The 12,613-nt window shown below is 50.4% G+C and overlaps 2 protein-coding genes across 2 annotated transcripts; one reads left to right on the forward strand and one right to left on the reverse strand.

Annotated features, from left to right (window-relative positions):
- Positions 1-574: 574 nt before the first annotated feature.
- On the forward strand, positions 575-4,953 carry egfl7 (EGF-like-domain, multiple 7). The gene is made up of 8 exons (XM_068753067.1): positions 575-758; positions 1,085-1,207; positions 2,040-2,158; positions 2,354-2,449; positions 2,537-2,743; positions 4,147-4,223; positions 4,307-4,469; positions 4,589-4,953. Exons 1-8 carry the CDS (start codon positions 679-681, stop codon positions 4,606-4,608), a joined length of 885 nt encoding a protein of 294 aa, XP_068609168.1. The 5' UTR covers positions 575-678; the 3' UTR covers positions 4,609-4,953.
- A 2,279-nt stretch (positions 4,954-7,232) lies between these two features.
- Positions 7,233-11,150, reverse strand: agpat2 (1-acylglycerol-3-phosphate O-acyltransferase 2 (lysophosphatidic acid acyltransferase, beta)). Its single transcript, XM_068753297.1, has 6 exons — positions 10,975-11,150; positions 9,627-9,760; positions 8,632-8,807; positions 8,392-8,487; positions 7,489-7,561; positions 7,233-7,391 (listed from the first exon to the last, which is right to left on the reverse strand). Exons 1-6 carry the CDS (start codon positions 11,148-11,150, stop codon positions 7,234-7,236), a joined length of 813 nt encoding a protein of 270 aa, XP_068609398.1. The 3' UTR covers position 7,233.
- Between the last annotated feature and the right edge of the window lie 1,463 nt (positions 11,151-12,613).

The following is a 12,613-nucleotide window of genomic DNA, read 5'->3' on the forward strand; positions in this document are numbered from 1 at the left end:
TCAGAGTCCGGTCTCAGGTCGGGGGTCAGAGAGAGTTCAAACCTGTAGGTTGTTACAGAATTGTGGATGCACCAAAAGGAATCTGTGTGATTCAGCCTGAGAAGTGCAGCTCGGCTCGTTCGCCACTTAATCCAGGCCAAGAATGCGCGGAGTCGTCGATCCAGCAAGTTTCCAAATTGCCATAAAAGAAAAAAAAAGCATCTCTGTTGTAGGAAGAATTAAGTTCACACAGAGAATCACGCACATCCAAATCCCCAGCGAGAACAAATCAATCACAATATGACAAATCACCAATAATGCATCAAATCTTGAAGACGCACCTAAATCTACCCCCCCTAAAATGACTCAACAGGGAAAGCAGCAAAATATACTCAGGCATGTTGCAACTTCACATTTCATTATAATAAAATTAAACTAGAGCAAAATATATAATTTCTTCTTTTGGCTGACATTGAGGAAACTTTAAAAGCAGCGTTTTAATAATCACCTCGCGTTTCCTTCCTCTCTGCCACAGGTAGCCGGAGTCATCCTCCCGGAGACCACACCTTCAGGCTCAGCGAGAGGAAGACTTTGGCTACGACCCCCCCCCCCCCCCCCCCCACCTCCCCCTCCTCTCCTCTTCCTCTCCGACTGGCACAGAGGGAGACCGGGCGTGGGAACGTGGGAGATTGGAAGACAATGTCCCAAACGCTGCTTCTGTCCTCCCTCCTCTTCGTCCTGCAGGTGACGGCCGCGCCGCAGTTCTCCTCTCACCACGGGTAACGGCGCACCTCTCTTCCTGTGTTTATTATGGTCTGTCGTGTTGTCTCCATGCTCAGCCGTCAGTCAGATGTGTTTGTCTTAGCGACGGGGGGGGGGGCGTCCAGAACGAGAACTCTTCTGGGCTCGCCTTTTTCCGTTTTCGGTTGATTGGCACGAAGAGCAAAATAAAGAGGTCAAAAGGTCGACTCGTAACTGAAGACGTTCCGGAGCGAAACCTAATCTGAAGTATCCGAATCCGAAACATGTTGAACCGGCACAGCTTCCGCCGCAGGAAGTCCCGATTTCCCAGATCTCAGTTGAACTTTTTCCATCTCTTTCCCAGGAGGAGGGTGTGCGGCCACGACCTTCATCACAGTGTCGCCATGGCAACAGAGTCCTACGTCCAGCCGGTGCACACGCCCTACATCACGCTGTGTCGGGGGAACCGCCTCTGCAGCACATACAAGTGAGCTCGGCCTTCGCTCGGCGATCCGGTTCACCGGGGGGGGGAGGGGGGGGGGCACGCCCGTGTGCACGCCGTTTGCTTTATGAGCGGGTAAGCAACGCTCCCGTGTGTTTAGACGGGGTGAAGCCACAAATCGATGGCATCGACCCGCAAACAGATTCGGATAAACACACACACGCGTGTTTCCCGCAGATCGGGGTCTCGATGGAACCGATTCGGGTCGGATCTAAATCCCGAGCGCCTCGTCTAACGACGGGAAATGAACTGCTCGCCCTCAGAGACCGCCGTCGTGTTTATTTTGGACCGTTTCTCCTTCCATACTGACACACTCTCAATCTCTCTCCAGCTCCGATGCTTTCAAGTCCCCCCCCCGGACATTCCCCCGCTGTAATCCGTTGCTGTAACTCCTCCCTCCCTGTCATCATTCAACTTTAGCCTATTTTCATTCTTTTTTTTTTTATTCTCGTACGCATCATTCCTGCCAGCCTCAGATGATTCCAGTTCTTTAATCCCAAGTGATTTTCCAAACTTTTTCTTACCTCAGTTTCTTAAACTAAACATGGAATCATTTCATCAGACAGCAATTGGATCTGTGTGTGGATCTGAGCGCCCCCCCCCCATCGCTGACACTCTCTTGGACGTCAGTGTTCCGTGGTTTTAATATCCCACCAAATTCCCATTCTCTCACCGGGGGGAGTTCTTGCGGTCAGACATGAAAAAGGCTGGACAGGCTCAACCAGGCGCGGGGGGGGTTTGGGGGGGGGGGGTGTTGACAGCGTTATGAATAAGGAGGGAAGCCCTCACGTTGGGCGTCTGCATTCTGTCTCCGCAGGACGCTGTACTCCGTGGCGTACCGGCAGGTGAGCAGAGCAGCTCCTCCTCCTTCCTCCCATTTCTTCCCGGATTGCTGCCCGGGCTGGCGGAGATTTCACTCTCACAACTGTAACCAAGGTAACCAGACGCATCCGCGCAGCGACCGCGTGTGCCGCTTTAAGGAAGAGTCGGTTTTGCACCGTTCTCTCATTCCTGTGTGGTAAAAATGAAGCTCCCACGACCAATATGAACTCCTCATGCTAAGCTAAGCTAACCCTCTCCTGCTCACCAAAGGATCCACTTCTAGAATCTTTTCTTTCGCCTCCTATACAGCCGTGTGTGGACGACCCTGCGCTAACGGTGGCGCCTGCTCCAAACCCAACCGATGCTCGTGTCCTCCGGGCTGGACGGGCCGCCAATGCCAAACAGGTAGAGCCGCACATTTACATTTACCCGCGAGCCTCTGCCGGCTCAGCCGCTCGCACTGAAGGCCCGTTTGTCTTCCCCGCCGGTCAGACGTGGACGAGTGTGGCGAGGGCCGGCGGTGTGCCCAGGAGTGCGTGAACACGGCCGGCAGCTACCGGTGTGCGTGCGCAGACGGCTTCAGGCTCGCCGGAGACGGCTTCTCCTGTCGAAGCCTTCCTCCTCCTCCTCCTCCTCCTCCTCCTCCTCCTACACCTCCCTCTCTCACCCAGGCAACAGTGGGTGGTCACACAGATGCGGGTAAATGAGCATCACATCCGTGTGTGTGTGTGTGTGTGTGCGTGTGTGTGTGTGTTATATGTTGTGTCTTGCAGCAGCAGTGTGCGGAGCTCAGAAGAACAGAACCGAGCCAGCTTCGCGGTCCATTATTACTTTTGGTACGCGCTATGCCACTCTCAACTCGTACCGTGAGTAATAATGCACTGCGACTGGTGCCGACTCCAGACAGACGTCCCGCGGTCCGGCCGCACGCTGGGGGGGACTAGGGGGGGGGGGGGGACTGGATCCAGCCAACATGTGACTCTAATAGAGCTGCTAATTCAGACATCGATATCCAGCACACTCCATTAGTTTCCCTTACTAATGTTCCTGCAAAAAAAAGAAGAAAAGTGGATTTGGATCTGTGTGTGCGCCCCCCGTATCCTAGCAACAAGATAATAGAAATCCCCTCCAAAGTTTAGAAATGTGTGAGTCGGCCCCCCCTCAGCGTTATTGCAACACGAATCCCCTTTTTTCCGGATTTCTTCCCAGATCTTCCGTCCTCTGGGGATTTTTTCTTTGCTCGTAACCAAACTGTAAATCTAAAGCGGATACCGTCTCATGTCTCGCTGGAAGAACATTTATTTATTGGGCCCCGTTCCAGTTTCCCTCCCGTTTATGGATCCGATTAGCACGAAATGGAACTCCTCAGCTATAACGAGACGGCTGACCGGAACGACTCCGCTTCAGAGTAACGCTGCCGTTGCTGAGACGGCGAAAAAGACAGACAAAGACAAAGAGACGGGAGGACGGAGAGACGAAATATGACAGATCGCTCCGCTCGCCCAAAAAGCTGCGAGGGAGGGAGGAGAAGAGGGGCGTGATCACGACTGCAAAGTTCAAGGCCGGTAAAGACGCTTGGCTTGAGACGGAGTTATCTGTTCATATGCGAACGTCAAAGGGATGTTGATGATCACAAACGTACCCCCCCCCCACCGGCCCCCCCAGCTCTGCTGTGGAGGAGTGTTGGACTACATCGCTGCATCTCCATCGAGTTGTTTCCTCCCTGTATCCCTCTTTCTTGGCCGGCGCTCGTGTTCTCATTCCGGCTCCATCAACCCTGTCTGCCGGGGGGGTCACCGCCAGTTTCCCCCCCGCCTCCTTTTTCCTCCCCTCCTCCTCACCTTGTTTCTCAACCCTTGCTTGTCTCAGTAATGGACCACATCTGGGAGCGATTGAGCCGCTCCGGGTCTGTCTGCTCGGCAGCCAGGAAGCCGGGGGGGGGGGGGGTCCCGCCTCCGCCCGGGACGTTCACCTCAGGTGGCGCCCTGCAGCCTCTTATTCCACGCAGGGATGAGCTCGTTCCCACAGGATTTCCACCCTCCTCTTCTTGCTTTGCAGCCCGGCGGCAGCTACTGATGCCTTTCCCTGCGATTTATCTGCAGGTGAAAAGCTCAACCGGGTGGAGAACGTGACAGAAGAGATGCAGAGCCTGAGAAGCAGAGTAGAACTCCTGGAAAAGGTACGAGAACCCGGCTTCTCCACGCTGAAAACCGCTCAGACTTGATCCGCTCACTCGTTCCTGCGTCCGCCGCCTCCGAGCAGAAGTTGCAGCTGGTGTTGGCGCCGTTCAGCAGCTCCTTCCCGCCGTCGTTGGACGACGGCTCGTCGGATAAAACCAGCGTGCTGTCCCACTCCTTCCAGCAGCTGGACCGCATCGACTCCCTCAGCGAGCAGGTGGGCTTCCTGGAGGAGCGCCTCGGCACATGTGAGCGACACCGGAGCGACCTTTAAAGATATTTGCTTATAAAGAAACGTTTTTAAAAGTTTGACTTCATGTCGGGACCAAAGTCTTTACATCCCATCTTCCTCCTCCGTTCTCTGCAGGTTCGTGTCAGGAGAATTAGCTACAGAGGTCACACAAAGCAAGATGGCCGCCGTTTTGGGATGACCCCCCCCCCCCACCTCTTCTCTCTCCACACTTGCTTTTCCACTTGGATTACTGTCATATTTGTTTGTAACTGCACCTGCGCCAGGGTCAGTTTCAGCCTTGCATCACCCCCCCCCCCCCCCCCCCCGGGAAGGTCAAGGGTCAAATTGTTTTACATCAGTGCAGCTACGTCCTCTGCCTCGGGCCGAACCGTCCCACGGTCTGTATTTATAAAATCTAAGTTATGAGTTCTTTAGTTATTTTTCTGTGCTCCAATAGACTCATTTAGTTTTGTACCATTTTGTAATAAAAGTTCCTCGTGGAGAAGAAGTATTTTGCGTTGTTCTATATTTATTCCTGGGGGAGGCAGCGTCCCATTAAGAAGTCCAAAAGTATTCCAGTAGAGATTAAAGTAAAAGCCTTGTTCTAATTTATTAAAAATAAATAAAAATCTGTAATTATGGAATTATTTTTTTTATGACAGCCAGTGTTTCTTAAAATAGATGCCACATTTAAAATCTAATTAACTTGTTCCAATAACTATTTTATAGATTAGAAGATGTACTGCAAACATGTACTGCACAGAGGACGCATTTTAGTACACAACCTGAAAGGAAAAAAAAAATATCTTTATTGTTTTGGCATTGACGTTTACCCAGAGCAGGAGAAATCAAGGACACATTATTATTAACCAGGCAATAAAATGGGCAGCTATTCCAGGTGTGTGTGTATGAACACACACACACACAGTCCTGCAAGGCTCTGCTCCTCCTTTCCATCTAAAGCCACCAATTATACTCTTTAATAGCTTTGGTGAAGATAAGAGGAAACTCGGAAGTTCTTTTGGACTTTTGCCACAAAAACTCAGCATGAAAAGTGCTTTATTTACAATAATACTATGAATCTATACCAGTATTTAAACATGAGGCTCAAAAAAAACAAACTAGCAGGGCTGCTGCAAAGCCTGAGCCACCAGTACGAAGCTCCCAAATCACACCTGCATTAAGAAATAACTGAGATGCGAGCAGGTAACAGATGAACTCGACAGTCCTTAGAAACATGGACACGCAACATGTACAGCGCACATGATTGGGAAGAAGTCGGTAATAACATTCAAACGCCTGGTTTTAAGGTTCACAGATGAGGGAAGAGAAACAAAAACAATAAATGTAGTCAAACTAAGAGACAAATATTCCATCAGAGGAAGCGTCGCATGTACTCAAAGCTGAGCTCCCACCATTCCTCGATACAGGCGACCAGATGTGGCATCAATCCCACCGCAACACGACGACTTCCTAAAATCAACTGAGACTCAACATCCAGAACGCCGAAATACATCCTCACAAAAAATAAGCGACTTTATGCGGATGTGAAACTAAAACTCGGCTCGCTCAGTTCTACCTGGCGAGAAGTCATTTCCTGCACGTGGGGACGAAACGAGAGCTCGATTAGCGATAGGGAGGCGACGACGGCTGACTCAAGGCCAATCATTTCTACAACCTTTTAAATAATAGAATAATCTTCTGCGTGGCTCGATGAAGGAATCAGATCAACGAAGCAAAGACGACTTATTTGCTTTTATAGCGACAAAAAAAAAGAAGAAAGATTTGTTTAAAAAGTTAGAAATGCCCACGTTTCTCCTCCATCCTCACGAGAAGCACAAAACGGAGCTGCTAAAGGGAAGCGTCATTGGTCGGATGAAAGGTCTGCGGTGAGGTCACGGCGACGGGGCAGCGGGTTCGACATGGCACAACAGGTAGCTTACACTTTGGAGCAGTGACTAAGCTGTTTGATATTGCACAACAAGAAATGAACCTTTTGACACGTTCGATAGCGAGTTCTGTTCAAGGAGCAAACAAAACCATGTGATCGCCTCTTTAAAAAAAACAAGAAGGTAAAAGTAACAAAAAGGGGAGGAGACTGGGTCCTTTTGTTATTCGCCGTTATTCTCGGAGCAACGTGGAATTCATTTCCTCCTGAAGTACATCATGGAGTTAAACGTCACCGAGCTGAGGAGTCAGTACGGACACGGAGTTAAATTCATAGCGACAGGACCGACGGAGTCTGTGGTCGTACGGCGTCCACCTTTCACCTCCACGCACGCCGCTGCTCGTGGAGACCCCGCTCCCTTCGTCCCGAGGCGAGAGACAGGGGGGGGCAATACAAGGGAAAGGAAGGAAGGAGATGAGGGGGGGGGGCGGTGATGTGAAACGTCTAGGAATAAAAACCTAGACGTTCGAGTAGAAAATAGAAAATGTCGAGGCGAAGGCGACGGTGGAGAAAAAGGCAAAATGAAAAGTACAAAATGGTGATAGAATAAGACAATAATAATAATTCTTCGAAAGTCAGAGAATATAAAGCAACAGAGCCGTACAAAAAAACCCAAAAACCAAGGCATGCACGAAGAACAACGCGCATCCGCAACCGTCCGGCTCGCCGTCCGTCACTCCGCTCACTCCGCGCTGCTGCAGACACGGCGAGGGTCGGGACCGACTTCCGGGCCAGAGGCGCACCGGACCGGGCGTCGACAAGACGAAAACAGAGTTCACGACGGGACACCTGCGTCAAGTGGTGCGCCTGCCCAGTAGCAGGGAAGTGGGTCTCAGTGCTTCAGCGGCCCGTTGCTCTGGGTTACGGAGCCAGAGATGCTCGAGAAGGCGGCGTGCATCAGTTTGAAAGATTTGTCGCAGAGGGACGATACGTCCTCCGATGTCATCCCCTTTGTCTCGATCTTTGGGAGGATCCTCAACCTGATGGTGCCTGGGGGGGGGGGGGGGCAAAACACGTCAGAATCACGTCTGCAGAAACGGGGCGACACGAAACGTTGGGAACACCGAGCATGATCCAGGTGGTTCACCTGATTTGAACTGCTTTTCTTTCCGCAGGTAGAAGTTGCTGTAGGAGGAGAAAACGACTGGTATGATTGGCACCTGGGAAAAAATATAAAAATAAAGAGGAAAGAAAGTCAAAGACAGGAACATAAAAATAATCTTTTCTGTGCTGCTGCTAATGGATGCAGAATGGGCGCCAGGCTGAACACGGCGTTTCCCTCAACCCGACCGGCCTGAGCAGGAACAAACATGGAGAGATTGAAATGCAGAAGAAAAGGTGCTGGAATCGCCTCAAGCGTGAGACGAAGCCAGCGGAGAAAACCAAAGCGAATCGTGTTCTCCAGTCATCAGATGAAGGAATTCCGACGCCACACGCCAACACGCTCCACGACTCCCACCCCACTCCGCCTGGTAACATGAAAACACTGATTCTATATCTAAAAGCAGCCTCGGAACACCCCCCCCCCCCCCCCTCTATGAAAGTATGAATGCTGTCGCGCTCTCTCGACTGCCTATCGTTTCAGGATATATATTTTTAATTCATTCTACCCGTGCGCTACAAAATGACATCACGAACCTGAAGACGACTTCAGAGCGCAGAACAGAAATATCGCTTTGAGATGGAGATCACTCGTGTCTAAACAGACCAAACTATTCATTTCAAAGCATTCCTTTCACACGCATAAGGCTGAGTGGGCGTTGTGCAAGCCCGTCACGGCCTAAACCGCAACGCTGCACAGCGCTGCATTAGCTTTCGTGCTCCCCCATGCGTCTAAAACGGGAACGATGCTGGCAGCGTCTCCTGGATCCCAGCCTGATCCTCACAGCCAAGCTTGTTCCAGCGCAGTTAGACGGCTGAACGGAACTTTGGCCCGTACCGAAGTTACATTCGTTCACATCTGGAAATGAATTGCAAGGCGAGTACTCACTTGCGCCTGCACCGCCAGGTGGAACGCGCCCTTTTTGAAGGGCAGCATGTCGCCGCTCTGGTTTCGCGTTCCCTCCGGGAACACCCACAGGCGGATCTGCGGCGGTCAAAAGGCGAGAATCGTAAAGAAAAATGGAAGTTTGATCATCCCTGCGTGCCTAAAACCAGATTAAACCCACAAAACCGCACAAACAATTGAGGGTCAAACTACTAAACTCCGCTTCTGTTGCTGCCAGATCACCTGCTCATCCAGCATGGTCTTGGCGGCGTCGGCCATGACGCTCTTGGCGTCGCTCGTCTTCTTGCGGTTGATGAAGACCATGCCGCCCAGCCAGGAGACGAGGCCGACGGTGCCGGCGTAGATCAGCTCCTTCTTTGCGATCATGGTGCAGCGGTCCGGTAAGATCTCCATCAGACCTGAGGAGCGCGAAAACAAACGTGCACGTTATACTTCTAAGTCGAGGCGTCAACGCAAACCTCGAGTTTTATTCATGAGCGATATTCACAGACAGCATTTGTTAATCAGTCATCTTTTAATCCTGTTTAGTTTTTACACATAATACCGCACAAGAATGCGAAACATGAATGAAACTCCCATGGCCTCTGCTCGACGTGGACTCTGCCCGTCCGTCCGGCCGTCTTATCCGACCGCCCTTGTCGAAACAGACTCCCAATCAGGCGAAGTCTGCTGACGCGGCACACGAGATACTCCAAAAAGGAAATTCTCGCTTCATTTCCGGGCTTTAGCGCGACAGAAAGTGCTGACGTGGTGAAACCAGACGCGGCCGGATAACCTTTGTGGAGAGGCAAGCCGGTGCTGAAATAGCACACTGCAAGAAGTCACTGTAAGACGCTGTAAAACGTTACGTGCGTAAACAGACGTGACCCAACACGGTCGGAACTGGAAACGAGTCAGCACGGAGCCGAGGGCGTCTTCGTTTCTCCTCTCATCCACGCAGAATCAGCGGCTAGTAGTGGCCGGGCGTAGCGGTTGCCCTGGCAACGGCGACGCCGTGCCCGACTCGTGCTGAGCCGTCTCGGCTCTAATTAGACGCCTGGCCTGGGGGGCCTGCCTTCATCACTCAGCAGCTCAGGGACGCTCCTCCTCCGGCATGGACGGATGAAGAGAAAACACACGTCTGCTAAACGGGAAACCGCCGGAAGGCCAAGAGGAACGCTGGCGTTTCAGAGTAAACTAGCGATAGCATATACTGCAGGTAGCACAGCGCCCCCCACCCAGCACATCCAGGGAGCTCTGATGGTTGGAGATGATCACGTACGGCCCCTCCGTCTGCAGATGCTCCCAGCCGCTCACGTCAAAGCGCAGACCCAGGAAATACTTGACATGATGAACCATGAAGCGGACAACTCTGAGGACGACAAAAAAAAAGACTTGTTACTGTTCAGAAACACCTGAGGGGGCTGCAGATAATTACCCAGAATGGATACAGCTTGTTATACAGTACAAACGAGGATGGGGGGGGGGGGGGCTGGGAGAGGTTGTTGTGTCACTTTGTTTTATCTTTCAGCAGAGGAGCGATAACGTTACGCAACGACGACGTCAGCGTTCCAGCGAGCGGAAGCTTGTTCACGGGGAATAAAACGTTATCGGCTGGATTCAAACGAAGAGAGAAACCCACGATGATAACTACGCAGAGCCCGCATATCGCAATGAGGAAGAGGCTGATCTACGGTCAGTTCAGACCGAGCCACGAGCCCATCCTCTTCACCAGAGGACCCTCGTTTCGGATCAGCGGTCGGACCCAGAAGCAGATCAGCATCAGTTTATTTTGATGACAGTTCTTTATCAAAATGAATAAAACCTCATTTGTTGCTATGGTGACAGATCAGATTTAAGGGCACGAGTAAAAGCGGCCAAAATCGGAATGAACAAATCTGTGCTGTTTGCAAAACCTCACTTGGAAGACTTTGGTCAACCTCATTAAGACAAAAACAAAAAATGCATGTCTGATCATGTTGAATTCTATTGATTTTCCATTTATAGACACAATTTGTGGCTGAAATAAACTGACACCTCAGTGAATGCTGCCACAAATGCTTCGGATTCAGCTCATGTGATTCCGCGTGTCATTAAAATAGCAGCTAACACAACGATAGCCTCGTGAATGCGCTAATTTAACCTCATTTGGGTAAAAGGACGGACATTCTTACGGAAAGTAGGATAAAGACTAATCACCGTTATTTGTGACGAGTCCCGCCTTTAATTCGGCGTCACCAGCAGAAATGTCCGAGCATCAGATCAAAGTGTAACAAAAGATTAATGCTAGCAACACGTCAAGACGATCTGCTACCATCACATTAAAGGAGCTAATGTTAGCATACGTCATTAAACATTCATCATGTGCTCTTTACTGGTTTAGCTTTCTTTATACATTAAAAAAAGGAATACTAAAAGCTCATAGAACCAGCGTGTTGTCATGGTAACATTACAGAGTCGCAGTGTGCTAATAAGAGTGATTTTACCGTTTCCAATAATTTACGACTGAGGCTAGCTAGCATGCTAACGTCGGCTAGCTGTCAGAGAGGGCGCTGCGAGCTGCGATTGCTATGCAAACAAACTCACCTCATGTTCTCGACGTCTCTGCCCCCGCTCTTCAGAACGCACAGAGGAATAGTCAGCAGGGCCAGGCACATCATCCAGGCCACGTAAAAACACTTTTTGAAATAAAAAACGAAAGTGCTGCTGGTCCACATCAGGAGCGGGATCAGCAGCAGCAGCATCACCCAGAGCACATCCATAGCGGCGACGACGCGCGCGGTTCGGACGCAGAAAGCCGCCGAAAGGCTACCGGGCTACGGCGCGAGAGAGAAGGGAGGCCCCGCCGCGTCCCCGACAAAGATTACACAGGTGTAGTCCTCCAGGGCACCTCGGCGACGGCAGCGCGTGTCCCTGGCTGTCCGGAGGGGATATGTACCGCTGCTCAACTGTTGCTACGCGGCATCATGAGGCGGAGACGAGTCGTCGTCGGCGGTGGTTTTTTTCCTCTTCTTCCGGTTTCTGGACTACAACGACGCATGCGCCGAAACAGTGCACTTTTCTGGACGCATCTTATCAGTGGCTCAAATGTAATTAAAATATTTAAAAATCCACATGATGAGTTTTTGCGTGGCCAAAACATCCAAATGCGCCACTTTGACATCAGAAATGTTAGTACCTGGATTAGGAGTGATAATCTAATCCTTGGTCATAATCTGATTTGAGCCCACTGGGCCTTGACAGTGAAGTTTCGTCCCTGTCAAAGAGCTCTCTACTTGATATGATTTGGGAATCTTAGGATCAGTCAGGTAATCCTAACCAGGCCTCGCCTCCTTGATTATACCGTGAAGGTAATCCAATTTATCCAGCAAGCGAACCGTAATCTGAAGTAAATCTGAGGATACCAAATGTTATATGATGAGAGAAGAAGTCCTACATTCAAAGCAAGTTTTCTTTATTGCGCCACATCACTGAGCTTCAAAAGGAGCTAAATCAACAAAGCGTTGCATAAATTTACCGACTCTAATCATAGAAAGGGTAAACATCAGGTTGGGAAAGTTTTCCTTTCCTTTCAGTTAGAATGACATGATGGTGTTGAAGTTCAGGTTAAAGGAAAAAACAAACAAGCTGGACTCATGGGTGTCTGAAATATTTCATTCATTCATTTATTGGTTCTGAATTCAGTAAGATTACATGGGAATTTACAGGATTTTGCAAAAATGCATCCAGTTCATGAAACACCAAGAAAATGATAGCAGAAAAAAATGATCTAAAATGAGCTTCATCCTTTTGGGGAACTTTCCCCGCTGCAAATACAAGACGATGTCACACCATCTCACTTCTGCTTATTAAAAGTAAATCTGTCGCCATCTAAACCTGAAAGCAGTTTTTGGGGAAGCAGCTTTGAAAACACAACTTTTGATGCTGCAGATTTCTTGTGACATCTTGTGAATATTGTGACATCAAAGACGCCATCCCTGCTGGCTTGGACAGCCTGCAGTTCGCCTACAGGGGGAACCGCTCCACGGAGGACGCCGTCTCGCTGACACTTCACTCGGCCCTGACTCACCTGGAGCAGCCTAACACCTACGTCAGGATGCTGTTTGTGGACTTCAGTTCAGCTTTTAACACCGTCCCGCCGGACATGCTGGCTCTGAAGCTCCACAGCCTGGGACTGTCTCCACCGCTGTGCTCCTGGGTCAGGGACTTCCTCAGCAACCGGCCC

This window comes from Brachionichthys hirsutus, chromosome 19, assembly GCF_040956055.1.
Source record: "Brachionichthys hirsutus isolate HB-005 chromosome 19, CSIRO-AGI_Bhir_v1, whole genome shotgun sequence".
NCBI classification, from domain to species: Eukaryota; Metazoa; Chordata; class Actinopteri; order Lophiiformes; family Brachionichthyidae; genus Brachionichthys; species Brachionichthys hirsutus.

What these genes read in the sequence shown, in the direction of transcription:
- egfl7 (XM_068753067.1), top strand. Translation starts at nt 679, where the DNA reads ATGTCCCAAACGCTGCTTCTGTCCTCCCTCCTCTTCGTCCTGCAGGTG. An exon ending in GGGTGGTCACACAGATGCGG is followed by an intron (nt 2,744 to 4,146) that starts GTAAATGAGCAT and finishes ATTTATCTGCAG; the next exon opens with GTGAAAAGCTCAACCGGGTG. An exon ending in GGAGGAGCGCCTCGGCACAT is followed by an intron (nt 4,470 to 4,588) that starts GTGAGCGACACC and finishes CGTTCTCTGCAG; the next exon opens with GTTCGTGTCAGGAGAATTAG.
- agpat2 (XM_068753297.1), bottom strand. Translation starts at nt 11,150, where the DNA reads ATGGATGTGCTCTGGGTGATGCTGCTGCTGCTGATCCCGCTCCTGATG. An exon ending in AGAGACGTCGAGAACATGAG is followed by an intron (nt 9,761 to 10,974) that starts GTGAGTTTGTTT and finishes TGTCGTCCTCAG; the next exon opens with AGTTGTCCGCTTCATGGTTC. An exon ending in AGACCATGCTGGATGAGCAG is followed by an intron (nt 8,488 to 8,631) that starts GTGATCTGGCAG and finishes TGACCGCCGCAG; the next exon opens with ATCCGCCTGTGGGTGTTCCC.